The 19,785-nt window shown below is 41.2% G+C and overlaps 1 protein-coding gene and 1 long non-coding RNA gene across 7 annotated transcripts in view; one reads left to right on the top strand and one right to left on the bottom strand.

Annotated features, from left to right (window-relative positions):
* The window catches only part of LOC124993451 (uncharacterized), a 31,714-nt gene extending 14,576 nt beyond the window's left edge, over positions 1 to 17,138 (bottom strand). Inside the window, exons 1-6 of one of the 4 annotated variants that reach the window (XR_007110312.1) lie at positions 16,660 to 17,138; positions 16,212 to 16,290; positions 12,134 to 12,276; positions 11,286 to 11,332; positions 6,421 to 7,502; positions 5,112 to 5,585 (exon numbers count right to left, since the gene is read on the bottom strand). This is a non-coding gene — a long non-coding RNA (uncharacterized LOC124993451). The remainder of the gene's footprint in view (positions 1 to 5,111; positions 5,586 to 6,420; positions 7,503 to 11,285; positions 11,333 to 12,133; positions 12,277 to 16,211; positions 16,291 to 16,659) is intronic. The other 3 variants (XR_007110311.1, XR_007110309.1, XR_007110310.1) reach the window with 3 other exon arrangements.
* Positions 16,207 to 19,785, top strand: part of Masp1 (MBL associated serine protease 1) — a 67,816-nt gene continuing 64,237 nt past the window's right edge. The window contains exon 1 of one of the 3 annotated variants that reach the window (XM_047565308.1): positions 16,207 to 16,568. In XM_047565308.1, the coding sequence (XP_047421264.1) occupies positions 16,564 to 16,568 (5 nt within the window). In that variant the 5' untranslated portion in view covers positions 16,207 to 16,563. The remainder of the gene's footprint in view (positions 16,569 to 19,785) is intronic. The other 2 variants (XM_047565307.1, XM_047565309.1) reach the window with 2 other exon arrangements.

The raw sequence follows: 19,785 nt of genomic DNA, 5'->3' as shown, positions 1-19,785 counted from the left end.
ACACTTTCGATATTAGGCATGACTAGAGCTATATCCACCTGTTATGGTTTGGATATGAGGTGTCCCCAAAATCTCCTGTAAAATGCAGGAATAGTCAGGTTTAAATGATTAGATTATGAGTGCTGTGTGTCCATCCTACTTTGAATGGACTGATTGATAGTAACTATAGTCAGGTGGGTGACTAGGGGGACCATTCTTTCTGTGGCCACTTCTTGTCTCTCTTTCTCTCTCTCTCTTTCCTGACTGCCACAAGGGAAGCAGCTTCCCTTGGCCATGCCCTTCCACCATGATGTGCTGCCTTACCTTGGGCCCAAGGCAATGGAATCCATTGTCTATGCACTGAGACCTCTGAAACCATGAGCCCCAAATAAACTTTTCCTCCTCTAAGTCGTTCTGGTCAGCTATTTTGGTCACAGTCATGAAAATGTCTCAAACACCACCCATTTGGGGAGCTTGGATCAGGCCCAGTGTTCTTTGTCTTATATCATGCTGCCTTTCACAGGACATTTGAAGAAAGAGCAGGTCTCCCACTGTGCCATTGGCCTCACCCCACTCCCCTTCAAATGCCTCTCTTTTATATAGGTGTATATTAGTAATAACCAGGAAATGCTCCTTGAGAATCAAAACAAGTCAGAGCTGGGGGACACTGGAGCTCAGCTAATACTTTCTTTGAGGTACAGAGATTCTGACAAAGCAAGACACCACTACCACAAGGGGCTAGGACCCCTGACTTTCCTTCACTGAAGATGTGAGAGGAAATTTCATCCAAGCAGTCCTAGCACTCCTAAAGAAGAGGGAGCAGAAACAAAGGCACTCAGGGTACAGCTGTCAAGGGTTGGCGGGAGTGCTTCTATCACATCATAATGTGCAAAACTATGCATGTTGGGGGAGGGTCTAAATTTTAATTCATGTCCTTGAAGTATTATTTGATTCATAGAAATATCAGCCATTGGACAGATCCAAGATGGCGGACTAGAGGGAGGCTGCGTTCCTTGTCACTCCATAACCCGGGTTTCAAGTAGAGGATATCTGTTTCTCAGTGAGGCAGTTTTTGCTGCTTATGGATCCCCTGCTGTTTACCCCTTTTGTCTACTGTGATCACTTGCAGTCTGTCAGCATATCAACTACTTTTAGAGTGCAGGCAGCTCACTGACTGGCGCCTATCATCCACCATTTGCCTGCCTCTTGCCTGTCCATCGCCTGCCTATCACCTACCCAGCACCCACAACCCGAGGTTCACCTGCTGATCATCCAACAGCAGCCAGCGGACTGACCGCAGATCACCAGGGGAGCGCCAGCTGCCTGCTGTTGCCTGGAAGTCCACTGTCACAGTACCTGGAGGTTTGGTTACACGTGGCTGCCACCATTTTGAGACAACAGCCAGGACCTGTTGGACCCCTGGCTGAACTGACCGAGCCCCGTCTCCAAGACCCCTCAGCCCGACCAACCACTCCCTGCCTCCGGGCCCCCAGACGGACTGAGTATGCTCTGCCACCAGGACACCCAGACAGACTGACTACACCCTGCCACCAGGATCCCACAACCAGACTGGCCACACCCCGCCTCCAGGACCTCCAACTGACCACGCCCACACCCCTGAGCTGCAGCTCCCCATTTGCCAACATGTTTGGAAGCCAGTGTGGCCATCTTGGATAATACTGGAAGCCGTAGCTCCCATCTTTAGGTGGGGCAAAGCTCATCCTGAGATGCCTGCTGGAGACTAGCTCTTTGTTAGGTACCTCTCATACATTAGGCTACTGAAGAATAGGAGGTTTGAATACTATATGACCATTATAGTGTAGTTTTTTTTTTCTTTTTTCTTTTTCTTTTTCTTTTTCCTCCTTTTTGAAAATTTTTAAGATTTTATTTCTTTACTTTTCTTGCTCTATTTTCCTTTTGTTTACCTATTTCCTGAGAGTTTCTTTCTCCCTTTTCTCATGCTAACAACCAATTTCTTTGGTTAAACTTTCACTCTCTCTACAATCAAGAACTTATATATATTCTTTTCTTATCCCATTAACAGCTACATCCTACACTCCTCCCCATCCTCTTTGTCCTCCATTAGAAACTGCAGACTTATTGCAAACCTATTTGTTATACTGTAGATAATAATTGAACTCACTCTGTTTATTATGACAACATTGCTAACATCTTCATAGGGGCTATTTGGTTTAGGGTTGCATATTGTCTGTACTGGGCACTGCTAATATTGATCTCCCCTTTAAAGAAAAGGTTTTAGAAATCTATAAGGTCACTATAAGCCTATGGGGGGAAACTACAATACCCCAGATCTGCACTGCTAGAGGGGAAGATACATGAACAACATGAAAAAACAAAAGAAGAAAATGATCCAAACCTAGATTCTATATTAATATCAGCCATTGGAGCAGAATGAGATCTTAAATAGTCTATTTAAGAAACTGAACTTCAAAGACCAAGTGTGACTTGTTCAAACCCACATAAACTTGATTATGATAAAGGTATTGTTAATAACATTTAATTACTAAACCACGTACCAGGTACAGTAAAAAGAGATTATCCTGTAATATCTCCCATTTCTCCCAACAAATGAGGAGCAAGGTTGAGTGAGGGAAGATTTCCCCTAGGTCTAGGATATGTGCGGTCTCCCTTCACCACTAGATATATTAGGCTTCAAGTTCTTGTCTCTGGCTCCATCCATTACTGCTTCTCAATCTGTGTTTGAGAAGGATTGCTGGTGTACATAGTAAAAGATGGATTCAAAGTGGGAGCTTATAAAAAGGAAAGCCAGTTCAGAAGGGCTCAGAAATTTCCAGAAAGCACAGTGAGAGCTTCATCTAGAACAGTAGCAGAGGAATGACAGACAGGTGGAGACATTTTAGCATTTGTCCCATTCACTGCTGAGACTTGGCATGGATATTAATAAGAAGATAAATGCCATCATTCACAGGGAAGTCCGCATGACCCATAGTATACATTCTGCAGGAAGAAATATCAACCATGAACAAGATGGTGAAGGGTGTTCCTGACCTTTCTCTGAGCATAATACATCAGACCTGGAGTACATTTCAGATACAGCTTTGAGCCAGACACACAGGAGCACATCAAGATAAGTGACTAAAATTTTTTAAAAATCTCAAACCAATGAGGATGAAAATAATATAAACCTATCAGGGACAATTTTGTAAAGATCTTCACCAAGGTCCAACAGAGACTTTCTGGAATTTTCTGTCCAATATCATATCTGATATTATTCATTCAGGTACTCTTTTTATCAATTCAACACATATTCATGGACTAAAAAGCACTCCTAAATATATGAAGTATTGTGCAAGTCACCTTGGGGAATTCAGCAATGAGGTAGTTATAGGTACATTCCTCAAGGAGCTGACAGTTTGATAGGAAGTCCGAGATACAGATATAAATGATCATAACACAAGGTGAACACAGATAGTTAACTCAAACGGGAAATCTGGAATGGTGCCTCTAGCTAGAGACATGTGAGGGAGGAAGCAGTCAGGAAGACTTACTGGAGGAGATGGCAGACAGCAAAGTGATTTTGAGATTTTCCAGAATGTTCAGCTCATAACTCTGTGATTCATGGGGAAACACTGAAGAATGGGTTGAGAAGATGTTATCATTACATCACAGTAAAGGAGACTAAGGCTCTGGGAGGTGAGCTTATCTATAAAGATTCATACCACCAGAAATAATGGAAAAAGCAGGACTAAACCCCAGGTCTTCTGTCCTGTATCCTATTACCATTTGGCCACATCCCCGGGGTATTTGGAGAAGGCTCTTTCATATAGCATAGGCTCCCTTCCTAATTTCCAATGGGCTACTTTGATCAGATGCTGGGAAATGACTTTGACCAATTGGCTATTTGATGGAGCTCTGCTGATCACGTTCTCTGGGCAGCTGGATGAATTCACAGAGCCCCAGGAGTTTTCTGTTGAAAACACTGTCTCAGAAAGTCTGGAATGACTATCAAATGACTTTATTGTTTTTTATCAGAAATATAAGCATGAAACATTTTCTGGAATGTCTGTTGACACACTCTCTATCTTAATAGGCAATGGAACACTGTAGTTAAGATTACAGATTCTAATATACACAAACATTGTCACTTGCCAGGTGTATGATACTGGACAACTTATTTAACCTCTCGGAGTCTCAGTCTTCAAGTCTGCACTACAAACAATAGTAAGGCTTAATTCAAAGTACTTTTGGCTTATACTAAGCACTTGATGTATGTAAACTCTTGTTTTAATTATGTCTTTCCTAACTTTCAAAATTACATAGACTCTTCTGCTTCTAGTGAAAATAACTTTTAAAAACAGAAGCAAATTAAAAACTTATACATATTTACAAAAGTTTGAAAATTTATCACCAGCAGACCCATATTAAATGAATCATTCAAGGAAGTCCTTCAGACAGAAGAAAATAATACCAAATGGAAATATGCAACACAAAGGAATGAAAAGCACTAGAAGTCATTAACTACATGGGCAAATACATGAGATTCTCTTCATTATCATTAAATCTTTAAAAAATAATTTCCTGCTTAAATAAAATAATACCAATGCATTTGAGGCTCATAACATTAAAAAAAATTATTGTCACATTGGTAAAATCATGCTGAGCAGGAAGATGGAAACATTTTAAAAGGTTCGTAGGGCACACATGAATCAGGTCAAATTATACAGTGATAGTTAATTCACAAAGCAAACAAAACAAAGAATTATAACTAATAAACTAATAAAGGAAATAAAAAGAAACCAATACGTGCACTATTTCTAATGTAAATTAATATAAAAGAGGACTAAAAGAAAAATAGAAACAAAGGGGACAAAGAACCAATGGGACAAATAGAATACATAAAGCAACATTATACACTAGAACCCAACAATATCAATGATCATAATAAAGGTCAATTGTCTGGGTCAGTAAGATGGTAGAATAGGAAGTCCCCTGACTGGTTCCCCCATAGCAACAGGAATTTGGTACTTGTACGTGGACAAAAATGTCTTTATGGGATCTGTGGAACCTGGGGTTCTGAAGGGAGAAATGATTCCATGTGCCCTAGAAGGTAGGTTTCCAACCTTAGTCCCTCAGAGGACCCTGAAACTCACCTCTTGACCCTCTCATCTGTGGTCTGAGAGCAGTTCTGACTTCCCAGGAGCCCAGAAGAGGCACAGTCATCTCAGTCCTCCAGAACTCAGTCTCAGCTGAGGGCCTTTAAGCAGCAGTCTGAATGGTTCCTCTCCCAGCCACAGTCCAGCAACAGTTCTGATTGACTGCAGCCACCTCGGCAGCCCAGGGAGAAACAGCTAACAGGCCAGACCAGAGCTAACAGGAGAGTCACAACTAATAGGCCCATGATCTGTGGACCCAGAAGGGAAGCCTGAAACAGACTCTTGTCCCAATATCAAGGTCCTAGAGGCCATTCAGTCTTCCCAGAGACCACATGATCCATGCCCACTCAGCCCCCTGGTAACAGGCCCAACAACTGCAGATACTTCTGTAGTCTCAACAACTTCACTCAACTGGAGGACATCAGTCCAGGGACCCAACAGGAGAGGGTTTTTCAGATTGCTGAAAACAATCTGTAAAGATGAGAAGAGGTGTTAGCTCCTTCAAATGTACTAACTTAAAGCTACAGGAATAGTAAAGAACAGGAGAACATGGCATCACCAAAGGAAACTTTTAAAACTCCAGCAATCATTCCTATAGAAATGGAGAGCTATGAGTTGAGTTAAAGAACACAAGATATCTCTTAAGTTAAATGAGATGAGAGAGAGCATAGACAACCAATGGAAATCAGGAAAACAATGTATAAACAAAATTAAAAGGAAATTAAAATCATAAAGAAGAACAAAATAGAAACCCTAAAGTTGAAGAATACAATAGTAGGACTGAAAAGTGCAAAGTAAAGTTTCAGTGGCAGATTCAGACATGCATAAGAAAGAAACAGCAAACTTAAAGAGAGAACATTTGTAATTAGTCAAACAGAGGCACCAAAAAAAGAACAATTAACCAGAGTGAAGAAACCATAAGGATACTATTAAGAAAAGAGTATATGAACAATGGGGGTTACAGAAAGAGAAGAGGGAGAGAAAGATGCAGTAAGCTTATATAAGGAAATAATGACTAAAAACTTCCTATATCTTTGGAGAAACATTTGGACATCCAGAGTCATGAAGCTTAAAGGCCCCTCAGCAAGATCAAATCAAATCAGAACATCTCAAGACATGCTACAATCAAATCATCTAAAAGCAAAGACAAAAAAAGAAGATTTGAAAGCAGAATGAGAAAAGAAACTCATTCTAGGGCTGGGGATATAGTTCAGTTGGTATAGTACTTGCCTAGCAAGCACAAGGCCCTGGGTTCAATCCCCAGCACCACAAAAAAAAAAAAAAAAAAAAAAAAAAAGTAAAGAACCTCATTCTACCAAGGAAAATCCATAAGGCATTGTAATTCCCCTTGTAGGTAGAAGGTTGAATTCTGGAGAAGGAATGGAGGTAATTTTGGTTGCACCAGGAAAGTTGCCAAATGATCCAATCATGTTATATCTCTGCCCCTGCTCACATAGAGAATAAAAAGAATTTGACAAGTTCAGTAACCTTCCAACCCCAAAATACTTAGTAATATGGAGGTTCCTCCAGTGTTACAGAACACATTATTTGGTGAACTGGTTTGGTTAAGGATTTGTCTGTTGAAGAAGCAGACTTACACTAAATCTAACGTTAAAAAAGCACTAGTGCCTTTTCATTTGCCTAATGGATGGCACATTCAAAACTGTCTCTTGCTATTTTTTTAATCAAATATGATATACAAGTTATGTCCCTTTTGGACCTGAAAACTCTGAAATTTATTCATTTGTTTCCATGTTAATTACTAGAAAAACTGAAACCCTTTATAAATGCTTATTTGAAGATTTTAAGAACTTTGAATCACTTCAATTGAATTCTCAAATTGTAATTATACAGTCAGAATTAGATATGATTAAGACCTATAAAGATAAATTTCAATGTGAAACCAAAAAAGTTTTGTGTTTTTCCATTCATCCCAGTGCATTTGGGAGGAAATTCAGATGAATGGATTGACCATGTGATAGAGCAATGCAAAAATTTTCGTTTCAAAATGTGTCACTTGTCTGCATTAGCGTTCCTTCCAGCTGATGAAATTCCAGGAGCTCTTAGTGAATTAAAGCCATATTTGCCTGAATAATCCAGCAAAGTTACTGACTAATTTGAAATTAATTGTGTGCAGGATAGGTTAAGAAGACACTTACGCAATGGTATTCGATTACCAGTATTGTTTCCACCAAATTCGTGGTCTATCTTTGAATAAATGAGGAATGGTTTTCTGTACGCCCCACACAACATAGAAGTATGGAACAGAAGATGAGAAAATTCAAGAGGGAGTGTTCATGCCAGTGTATTTCAAATCATGTCAGAGTTTTAAAAAGAGCAGGGCCACAGAACAAATGAATGTGAATGTGTTCTCCAAGCTTCCATGTTCTAAAAGAAAGAAAAACAGTTACTCATCATGATGCAAGACTTCAAAATATAGTTAATGATTGTAAAAGATGACCAGTTCTTATGAACAACCTTTCTGCAACTGCCCATAATGTATCCTGGTAATATACTTTTTTATATGTCAGATTTTCTCTTTAGTTTTTTTTTTTTTTTTGGTTTTTCATTTTCATTTTTAGCATTTTTCTACTATTTTAAAGTGTTAGCATTATGTTTTACAATTCTGTATGCTGAATATTTCATCTCATCATTTCTAATACCAAGGATAAGAATTGCATAAAGACTTTTAGTGTTCTAATTTGTTTTATTCATTGTTTTGCAAATTTAACTCCACAAAAGTTCCTATTACAAGCTGGCTTTGTATGTAAACATTCTGCATGTAAAAACATTGAGACATCGTCAACCAATGAAGGGGTGACTTTTTGTTTATCTTCGTGTATGAACAATAAAATTTCCCAAGATTTCTGTATTTGGCCTGATGGCATATGTGGTAGTGACCCAGAGTGAGTTAATGTTGGGAAGTGAATGATTCCTATTATTGGCTCCAATTTTGTGAAGGGAAAGGATAGAATCAACTGGAAATAGTTGGGATCACCCACATGGCTAGAGCATGGCTGATGTCTCAAGCATCATCCAAGAGAAGACCAGATGCTAAAACTGGCAGATACTTCAGGGGTGTTATAGACCTCAACGCTATGCAAGGTGGAGGCAAGAGGGTTGATGGGGAATAGAAGTTCCTGGACTGAAGCCCTTGCTGGCCCCACCAGCCTTGGAGATGTTGGTACCTGTTCAGTCACGGCTTTGGTCAGTGCCACTATCTCCTGACCCAGCCATCAGCTCCTCCAATCTCCAACATGGCTGAATCCACACCCTGATCTGAGGAAAGGTGTGAGTGGGATTCAGTTGCTGCCTCTGCTGTCATCACTATCTAAATATGCACCCATCTGGCTCAGAGAGGAGATACCATATGTGTGTGGTACAGAGTCAGCTGGCTTTCTGCTTTTTGGGGTGCCTGGGGTAAGTGCCACCTGGTACTGCCTGGTGCTTGATCTATTGTCATGGTATTTGATTGATCTCTTCAAAAGACTAAAGTTGTCCATTACTGCGTTTCAGATGTTATAAAGCTGGTAGACACAATTATCAACCAGAGTGAGATACATTTATATCTCACTCTTTTACCTATTTTCTTTATAAATATGATTAGTCATTCATAACCATTATACCTGTGAGGCTATTGCTATCATTAATATTCTTCAGAGTGTTTCTGCTTGCAAAAATATTTTATTTTCGCCTATTTTGTTGTGTAAAGTGTTCTTCTATGAAGTGTTCTGTCATTTTTTTATGTGTTTCTCAAATCTCCTTTTTAAAAACAGTTTAAAACATGTCTTCTAAGGAATTTTTAAATTATTTTTCTAGAATTGTACTTCTGATACTTTTATCTTTCCATATTTTTGACATTCAGAATTATACTGTTCAGAATTGATTCTTTTGGGATTATGGCTCAAACCCCAAGGTAAACATGTAGTCAAATTCAGAATACTGATGGTCTTCAACTTACAATGGTTCAGCTTATGATTTTTAAACTTTCTGATAGTGCAAAAGTGACACACATTCAGTAGAAAATGTACTTCAAGTTATGAATTTTGATCTTCTCACTGGCTAGTAATACAAAATACGACACTCTCATGACACTGAATAGTGACAGCAAGCCCACTTAACCATGTGATCTAAACAACCCATCCTCTGCAGTCTACCATGTTTCTAAGCTGTGATATCTAGTAGGTTAGGTGTATTAAAAGTATTTTTGACTTATGATATTTTCAGTTCACAATGGTTTTATAGAAATATAACTTCATCTTAAATCAAGAAACATCTGTACTCTTATATGTAATGGTGGTGCATAAATCACTTTTAACTGTACAATAAAAATTAAAGGACAAAAATATTCAAATTATAGTTATAATGATTTGCTAGTGGACACACCATGTAAAAACATGCAAAGTATGACAACAATATCATAAAACAGAAAAGTTGTAAAAGTGCAGTTTTTGTATGTGATTGCAGCTAAGTCATTATTAGGTTAAAATAGAATTTTATAACTCTAAGATGCTTTATATAACCATAAAGTTAAAATCTCTTGGAAGTATATAAATAGAGAAGACAAAAGAATACAAACATACCACTCCACTACAGATAAATCAAATCACAAGAGAAGACAGACAGAAAGAGAAAAGAAACACTAGAACTTCACAACAGAAAACAATTAGCAAAACAACAATAATTTAAGCCTTCCCATCAATAATTATATTAAATGTAAATGGATAAAATTCTACAGCCAACAGAATGACAAGATTTTTTTTGTAAAAACCAATATGAGATAATTTGTTACCTATAAGAGACTCATGTCACCTTTAATGATACACATAAGGTGAAAGTAAAAGGATGGTGAAAGATACTACAGGCAATGGTGAACAAAGAGAGCAGGGGAGGCTAAACTTATACCACACAAAATAGACTGTCAGTCAAAATTGGTCACAAAAGACAAAGATGACCACTGTATAATGTTAAAGGGATCAAGAGGATATAAGAATTATACATATAAATGCACCCAACATTGGAGCACATAAATGTAAAAAGCACATATTAACAAAACTAAATGCATAAATGGCAATAACACAATAATAGTAGTAGACTTAATACATGTATCATTATTCAACCTCCTCTTTCCAGGCAGCAAAATGATCTGGAGCCAAATCCATATTGATTCATATAGAACATTTTTGTTCCTTATAATTAGTGTTTAATATTTCATGACAAGAATATAGCACTTTATAACCATTCTTTGTTGAGGCCCATTTTTCTCCCTGACAAACAATACTACAACAAAAATGTTTACATATGTGAGGGTATTTTTAAAGTAAAATTGTTGATTGTCAAGATAAGTACATTTTTATTTTACTAATAGTCCCAGATTGCACTTTAGAAAACTGTGTCACTTTATATTCCCACATGCATTGTATGAGCATACCCATTTGTTTTAGTTAGCTTTTTTGCCACTGTGAACAAAAGACCTGACAAGAACAATTTTAGAGGAAGAAAAACGTATTTGAGGGTCATGGTTTCAGAGGTTTCATTTCACAAATGGCCAACTCCACTGCTCTGTACCTGAAATCAGGCAGAACATCATGGCAGAAGAGTGTGGTAGAGGAAAGTGGTTCTGGACATGGCCACCAGGAAAAAGAGACTGCTCCCCTCATCACAGACAAACTATAAACCCCAAGGGCATGCCTCCAGCAACTCACCTTCTCTAACCACACTCTACCTGTCTACAGTTACCACCCAATTAATGTCTATCAGGGGATTAATGCACTGATTAAGTTATTAAGGCACTCATAATCCAATCATTTCATCTCTAAGCTTTCTTGCAATGTCTCACACATGGACTTTTGGGAGATACCTCATATCTTCTAAACCATAAGGTCATTTCTCCATTGTATTGCCAACACTACCTCTAATAATTTTTCTCCCTCTTGGTGCACATTCTTCAGTAATTCTTTCTGAAAAGGTCTTCAAAGGTAAATTTTTAAAGTCTGAATATATCCTTGTTCTAGCTTCAATCACACATAGTATCTTTTGACCTATATACAATTATAAGTTTAAAAGTGGTTCTTGCCTTTTGTACATTGTTTTAGTCAACTTTTTCATTGCTGTGACTAACTGACCCAACCAGTACAATGTAGAGGAGGAAGAGTTTATTTGAGGACTCACGGTTTCAGAAGGATCAATCCATAGAAGGTCAACTCCATTCCTCGGGGCTGGAGGTGAGGCAGAGTATTGTTCCAGAATGCGTGGCAGAGGGAACAGGAAGCAGAGAGAGAGACTCCATTCATCGGATATTAATACATACCCAAAGCCACACCCCAATTCCCACCTCCTGCAGCCACACCCTACCACTTCAGTTCTCATTCAGCGAAGCCCTATCAGGGATTAAATCACTGGTTGGGTTAATACTCTTAAAACCCAATCATTCCTCCTCTGAACCTTCTTGCATTGTCTCACACGGGTGCTTTTGGGGGACACCTCCTATTCAAACCATGATACACATTAAACTATCCTCTATTTCCCCCTTCTTTCTGGATGGCAACTTAGAAGTCTGATGTTCATCTGATTTTCATTCTTTTGTGGGCAACTTAGTTTCTGTTTCCTTTAGTAATTTTTAAGAAATTTTTCCTTGATATATGGAAAGGTTAGTAAATGAATTAGGTATAACTCTTCTACGATGTGTCCCACTTGGGTCTTGGAAGATCCTTTCAGACTGAGACTTAATGTCCTTGTTTTCATTTCTCAAAAAATTGAAACCAATATTTCTTCAAAGATGGAGATGAAAAGTTCAAGGAACCAAGAGCCCAGTGTCACCAGGGTATTGGGAGAGATTGGCAAGGAGCGTGAACAACGGTGCCACAAACATAAGTTCTTATGGAAAGAATGAGGGAAGTGACAGAGGTGAGAAGGGTGTGGAGCAGCCAGAGTGGAAAAAGAACAGGAGAATTTGGAAGGAGGGTGGGAAGTAATGGTCAGGAAATAGCAGTAGGGAGTTAGGGAAGTGAGGGTCCTACCTCCTCCCAGATCTGAGAGCTGCCCCAACATGGTGGGACTCCAGCTGAGTGCTTGCTTTCCTGTGGCTGCTGGCTCCTGTCTGGTCATGTCAGCTTACTCCATGTGACTCTAGTTCCTGGGGAACTTCCGGGGAGGGGAGACACTGTGAGTAGATAGGACCATAATTGGTGCAGAATGGATTAGGTGAGTGAAATAAGGGAGGTGTGGATGGTATGTTAATATATTAATAGTAATTAATTAAACATTATTATATTAATTAATACAGAATGTATTCTTGCAGAATTCTGGAGGCTAGAAGTCCAGCATCAAGTGCTACAGGATTGGTTTCTTCTGAGGCTTTTGCCCTTGGTCTGCAGATGCCGTCTTCTTCCTGTGATCTTCCCCTTCATGACTGTGTCTCCATCTCTTCAAAAGACACTAGTCCTGTTAGACTGGAACCTACTCCATAGACCCCATTTTAACTTAATCACCTCTTTGTAAGCCACATGGAGTCACAGTCTGAGGTCCTGGGGTTAAGAAGTCAACATATGAGTTTGGAGGGGGGCATAATTAGCCCCTATTAAAGCCTAAGAGTTTATCTTTTAACCATATACTATTTTTCCCATCTCCAAAAATCCTGTAATCATAGGACAGCATGACTCACAAATATTCAAAGTCCACAAGAATTATGAGTCTGCAGATGAGGGGAAAGAGCCTTAGATTTGGGGGTCAGGGGCCTGGACTCTAGACAATGATCCTTCATTCACAGACACACTCAGTTTTTCTGAATGATGGGGTCTTCTTCTATAAAAAGATGTGAATATTACACACAATAATGTACATGGAAGAGTGTGGTATTACTAGGTATATCTCATCAAATCTAAAACTCCATCAAGTATAAGATGCACCATTATGTTACATTACCAAAAATGGCAAAATCACCAAAGGAGATTCTACAATTGCAGATTCAGATGCCCTACCAAGATTCATTGAATTTAAATCTCCTGGGACCTAGCTCTAGGATTGGCATTTTTGTTTTTAATTTCCCACATTATTCTGATGAATGAGCTCAGAAGCCATGACTTTCACCACACTGTTAGCTGATATGCTGAATGACCCAAAGTTTAATTCTAGCTATGATCTGTGGACCTATTTATCAGTTTCTTAGCTATTCTATAGGAAGCCTGGATTTCGGGCTTTGCCAAAAAACCCATCACCCAAATTCTTTACATTGTCGGACACATTCATGGAATTCCAGAAACTCGCACTCAGGAGCTACACAGAATAAATACTTTGGTAAAACATGTAAACCCAAATCCTCCAGCGGTAGGAAAGCTGCAGCATTTATTCCCATAGAGGCAAGTTCTCTGACAGCCCCTCTGGCTGTAACCCAAGAGGCCACCTCCAACGTCATCCACTTTCATGATTCTAAATAAACTATTAGTTCCTCATATTCATTTTTAAACCACTTTTGTCAAACTTTTTTTTTTTTAAATCCTCAAATCCCTTCAAACACTTTTTTTTTTTTTTTTCTGAATATCTGTGAAGGGATTCTGAGTAATGATAACACTAGGGTGACCACAGAAAAAGCGAGTGCCAAGATGACCAGGGCTACCCAGACACCTTGACTCTCTTTACAGGTCCAGCCATCCGCCCAGCCTGCTTCACAATATCAGTGCCCGACCGCTACGTTCACATTAGTGTGCTCCTGAGCTTAACTGAGTCCAATACCTGGATTTTATGGCTGAGCAAACTGACGTCCTCCCCCAAGAAAAGAGGTGACTCTCCTAAGGTCACACATAGCCCACAGACACTGAGCCCAGTTCTCCGAGTCCCAGAGCAGTGTCCCTTGCCTGCCTCCTCTGCCCCACCCGTGATCTGATAATGGCACCCAGGAGTTCACATCAGAAGCACTGGACCCTGTCACAAATGCGGTTGGACCAATGGGATCTGCCCGGACTGTCCCCCAGATCGCTCACTGAGCCAGTTACGGTTCTCATGCAGATTTCCTCTGAGCCTGGCTGACTCCCAGGGAAGCACACATATCAGATCTGCTGTATATTGGCAGAACCTTGGCTTAGAACATATTTCAAATGCCTCCCATTGAACATTGGCAGCCTCGAAAAAACATGCCAGGAAATTATTCTGGGAGGCCTAATTGTTCTATGACACTTTACAAGAGGGAGCCGGTGACTTTCTCTTCCAAGCGCTTCCCTCTGTGCCCAGAACCAGAGCAGATGATTGCATTTCCCAGTGTGTGCCCTAAAATAGGGAGGGCAGGCTCGGAGGCAGCATGAACCCAGGGAGTCTTTCCTGGGCAGGGCCCTCGGCGCAGCACTGCGTGCGTCTTGCCAAGTTCTTTCTCCTTTGGTTTTAAAACCCTTGTGTATTCCAAAAGAAATGCAGTCCATGTGTTTCTGATTCATTTACACTTAAATCATTAAAATGTTGTTTTGTGAGAGTTATTTGATGTCTGAGGAGCCTGAGAGTCTTTTTAATGGGAATTTTAAAGGCGTTTTCTCTTACCCTGCCTGAAACAGAAAGCAACATTTTGCGAAAACCGTGCCTGAGTTCAAACACATGTTCTCATCCTATGTACTTCTACCTGCGTTCTTGACCGCGGTCTCCTGATAATGCCAGGCTTGGCCAGACCGACATTCCCGAGTGGTTAAATGATGAGACTGGAGCAAAAGCGGGGCAGGACTTACAGAAAGAGTCAAGTCATGGCTCCCAGCTATGTGCCAGAGGAGTGGTATCTTAGAGGAAGAATGTGTGCGTTTGCCTCTTTGGTTTGAGTAGCAGGTAGCCCTCTGGACAACTAAAATAGCCCCCTTCCCAGGCATAATCTCAATTCAAGCCTCATAACAACCTCCATTTTGCAAATGTGAAAGTAGGATCAGAGATGTTAAATGTTATGCCCAAAGTACACAACCAGCTTGGGTAAAAAGAAAAGATTATAGCTAAGTTCTGTCTCTGAGTTTAATGCTCTCTTCAAAAATGAATCAAATTGAGGTTCTCTGTGAATGCCGTGTATATATGTATATGTTTGAAATCCCCCATGCATTATATTGTGTTAGTAAAAGGCAATGATATACAGTATATAAAAGCTCAAATTCTTCCTCACTTTCTAGCTGTGTGATCCTGGGCAAGTTACTTAACCTCTCTGGGTGGTTTCCTTATCTGAAAAATGGGAATAATATTACTATCCATCTACTCAAGATATGAAAATGACTGAAGACAATTAATCTGTTGTAGTAGGAGTGAGGAGTAATAAATATATTGCTGGATAATCTTAGCAAGTTAGATAATCTCAGCCTCAGTTTCCTCATTTGTAAAAAGAATATATAATCGTAGGACCCTCACAAGTTTGTGAAAGTAATTTAAATGACATTTGTGCCTAGCGCTGTGTTTAACACAGAAAAGATGCTCGATAAAACCTGTGTTTCACACCCAAACCTGCCTCTTCCTCTTCAGTGCTGGTTGTTATATTGTGAGGAAGTTCTTGTGGAGGAGCAATCAGCGTGGAGGGCATCAGTATTGGGGAGAGGGTGTTTCTTATTATTCAGCTCAGCCCAGGTCCAGTGTTGCAGTTCTCCAGAAACCATCCACAGACACTTATGTGGACCCAGGTCTTGCTACACCTATGTGACACCTGTGGCCTCCTAGCTGTGACGGGTCCTTCCTAGGCTGGACTGGACCTCTGCACACTCTGAGTTCATAAATAGCACAAGAGTTGCTTTTAAGGACGGAAAGACAAGTAGCTAACTGCAGAGCTTGGTGCCCCCGTGCGCTCTCTGCCAGGGGCTCTGTTCACAGGAAGACCTGTGGTCCTTTGCAGACAGCCTGAGAATCTGGCATCTGCATCACTTTTTTCTTCCTAGTGTAGATGCTAGAACTGCCTTCTTAGTTGGCTCTTTTTGTCATTAATGTTCCTTTGCTGATGTCCTGAAGAAGAGCAAAAAACATTTAGACATCAGGCATGGGAGGCTGAAAAGAAATTAGACTTTGTCCCTCTCCCGCCCTCCTCCACACACACCACACACACACACACACACACACACACACACACACACACGGGCAGGGTGGGGGGTGGAATACCTATCTGAGCTCTCAGTTGTTTTCTCTCCAATGCTGGAGTCAGTCGCACAGGATAAAGGAGGGGACTGGCAGAGCAGATCTTTAAAGGAAGAAGACAGATTCCGAGTGCACAAGAGCAGTCAGAGCAAAGAGAGAGAGCAGAGAGGAAAAGCCAGAGGGAGAGGGGGAGAGGGGATCCGTTGCAGGCAGGGGAAGGCGTGACCTGAATGGAGAATGCCAGCCAATTCCAGAGACACACAGGGACCTCAGAACAAAGATAAGACATCGCCGACACCACACCGGGGACGATCTCACAGACAAGTCGGGCAGAGGGGACCAAGGCCAGGCGGCCAGGAGCGTGCAAGGCAGGAGAATGAGGTGAGTGCCAGGGCAGAAGAGGGCACTGCGCCCTTCAGGAACCAAGTGTCAAGTGGCCCGGAAGGTCTGTCCTGTCTCTGGGCAGACTCACCTGCATGTCCTGTGGGTGGCCGGGGTGGGGGTCCCCATCCGCCGTGCTCTGAAGGGAGGCTGGACGCGGTGCCTCCCCTGGGCTCTGGAGACGTGCCCCTGGAAAGCTGGAGTTGGTGAGCCCTGCTCTGGCGGGCGCTGCTGAAGCTCGGATTTCTCCCTCTGCCAGCGCAGGGTGCTGCCTACTGGCCAATGTGACCTCCTCCTGTTGCCCACAAGGCTGATTTTTCCTTTTCCTCCTCTGCAAAGAGCACTGAGTTCTCTCTCCCAACACTTTGAGAGTTAGATATGTGTTTGTAGGTTTATTTGTCCTGACCGGAAAAGAAACCAGCTTCCCACAGCCCAGCTCTGTGGTTTCCTAAACCTTCAGAAGTTTTCCAGTTAAACCTCAATTTAGAAAACTCAAAACCTGTCCCCATTTTACAGTTCCCTATAAATTTCTGCATTTCTCACTGAAATCAGAGGCAGCTGGTGACATGAATCAGGCTATGAATTGCACCAAATGACTCTTAAAGGGATATCACAATTCTTTTTCTTTTTTAAGGATCATTTGGCATTCTGAAGCCTAGGACTTTAAACTTTAAATTCTATTGGTTTGAAGCTCTTCATCATTTCTTATTCCTCATCTTACTTGATGCTCCTTACCAGACATTCCTCACAAGGTTTTTCTGTGGGTCTGAAAACCAACCACTCTGATTAGTTTTGCTACTTATAAGTGTTAATGCTTCTAGAAGCAAAAGTGTGAAGAAGGAAAAACAGAATAACTCTGTACATACACGTTCCTACACAGCTTTTTTCCCTTTAATTTTCCTCTAAATTGGGGACTGTTTCTCTTCTGCAACATCACCTAGCAACTTTGCTGAGCCCCAACTAATGGGGAGTTTAGGCTTGGTAACTCTCTGAATCCCAATCAAATCCTTAATGTTAATTCAAACATTTCATTCTTATTAAATCCATTGTTGTTTTAAACCTGCCACCAAACTTCATTTTTCTTTCCCCTAAAAAAAAAAAAAAATGCATTTATGTCCTTCTACTTTGAACTGATCACCTGCTAAGGAAATGAATCCCCCCCCCCCCAATGCCCCAGCTACACCAAAATACAGGACTGAGTAACAAACCTGTGTCTTTACATGTGCTTGTCCCTCAACCTGGAGAAACCCTCCTCTTTATTTTCCACCTAAAAGATCTGATGGTTTGATCCCATTCACATATCGCTTGCCTTTCTCTGATTTCCATCCCCCAGAGTGCACATCTCCTCCTTTGTTCTGTTCTGTGCTTTGGAGAGATATCTCCTATTGTCTTTGGAGTACCTCCTTATTTAAATGCCAACTTCAGTGACAAGCTAGGAGATCAGTGTTTGCATCTTTGTAGGACTAGCACCTAACATGATGTCTGTTTCCTGCTAGGCATTCAGTAAATATTTGTTGAATTGAACTCGATTGCTGAATAGCAAAGCAGTTACTAGGAAAGTGCTTCACTAGAAAAGTCTGGAAATGGTCTTGCATCACCTGCACACAGCATTTCAGAGGTTGAAGGACAGTTTCATGGGCATTGTGTCACCTAATCTTCAAATTTGGAATGACAAAGGATTTATGGATAAATGAGAATAAAAGCAGTTAAACAACTTGCCCAAAGTCACGCTGATAATCTTGAAAAGGCCCAGACTCAAACTTGGATCTTCTGTGGACTCTAAGGACAGCATTTTTTTGTGTGTTCCACTAGACTATCACTCCTGTGCACATTAGAATGACCTGTGGTGCTTTTAAATGCCCAGGCCCAGGCTTTGGCCCAGGCCAATTAAACCAGAAGCTCCTGAGAGAGGGGCTCAGGCATTAGTATTTTTTAAATTTCCCCAAAGCCATGGATTTTTAAATTATTTTTCACAGGGTTAATTGCTTTGGCCAGCTGCCTGGGCATGATATGGGCATGGACCCAACTTCTTCTATGAGCTTTTGTTATTCCCTTCCTCATTGAAGTGAGTTCACCATATGGTCTTGGGCATGCTGTGACATCTCTTGGGGTATCCTTTTCATCACCTGTCAAATGAGGGTGGAGCATAAGGAGCTAAATGGTCCCTTCCAACTCTTCAACTTAAAAAGGGAGGCCTGGTGCTGTGTAGGGTGAAGTGAGAGGAGTGAGCAGAGAGGCTAGAAAGTGCCCCCATTGCTCCACCACAGTTGTCCGAGGCATCGTCACACACCCCAAAGGCCTGCTCCTGTGGTGGAGCCCATGAAATCCCAGCTCTGGATACTTTTGACATTTCAAGCAAATGTAGCTAAACTCTTTGATGAGCTGCAGGATAGATAACAGGTGTCAGGAATTGTACAGCTGGTGCCTGGTGTATAAGAAGCCAAAACCATTCAGAGGGTGTGATGGGGAATGAAATCTGCCACTTAGATTCTTCGATTTATAGCCCCTAAAGCAAGCAAGCAAGCATATGCTCAGGCCCATTATGTGAAACGAGATATTCGCTTCATACATTTGAAACTGTGTTGAACGCCAAAGAGGCTTTCCTCCCCCGCTGACCAATGGCCTACCACACATGGCACCGGGTCTCTAGGATAGATGGAACGATCACCGGCCAGCCTTTGACAGATTTGGCCTGAGGAGTCTGAGAGTCTCCTCAATGTGGTCTGGAAAAAGCAGACGTGGAGAAAGTTGACCTTTCAGCCTTACGTAATCCGGCGTCACTATTGCAGGAAAGTCCAGTTTGGGAGCCAAAGCTCATGCCTAACACCTGTTTTGGGGGAAGCAGCATGATGGAGTAATCAGAAGTAATGTTTGCCTAGGACTGGATACTTAACCAATATGTTCCAAAGCTTCAGAGGACAGCAGGCCTGTGGGAAGCCATTGTTATCAAGGAAAAAACAAACGCAGACTCTCCACCACTTCCTTAAAATGGGTAGGATAAATAAAGGCAGGGCCTCAAGTTGATCTACTCTCCCCTCCTCAGCACGGATGAGCCTGAACTCCCAAGTCTGTTAGTGACAGCACCCTTCCTCACTTAAAAATGAGGATGCCTGAGCCCTGTGCATTGGAATTTCTGGACTCAGCTTTCCTAATTCACTGCAGAACTTGGACCTGTGCCTTCCCTGCTCACTGCCTCTGAGGACCTTCCTTCACAGAT

This window comes from Sciurus carolinensis, chromosome 9, assembly GCF_902686445.1.
Source record: "Sciurus carolinensis chromosome 9, mSciCar1.2, whole genome shotgun sequence".
Lineage (NCBI taxonomy): Eukaryota > Metazoa > Chordata > Mammalia > Rodentia > Sciuridae > Sciurus > Sciurus carolinensis.
This window is presented reverse-complemented; position numbering and strand designations above follow the sequence as displayed.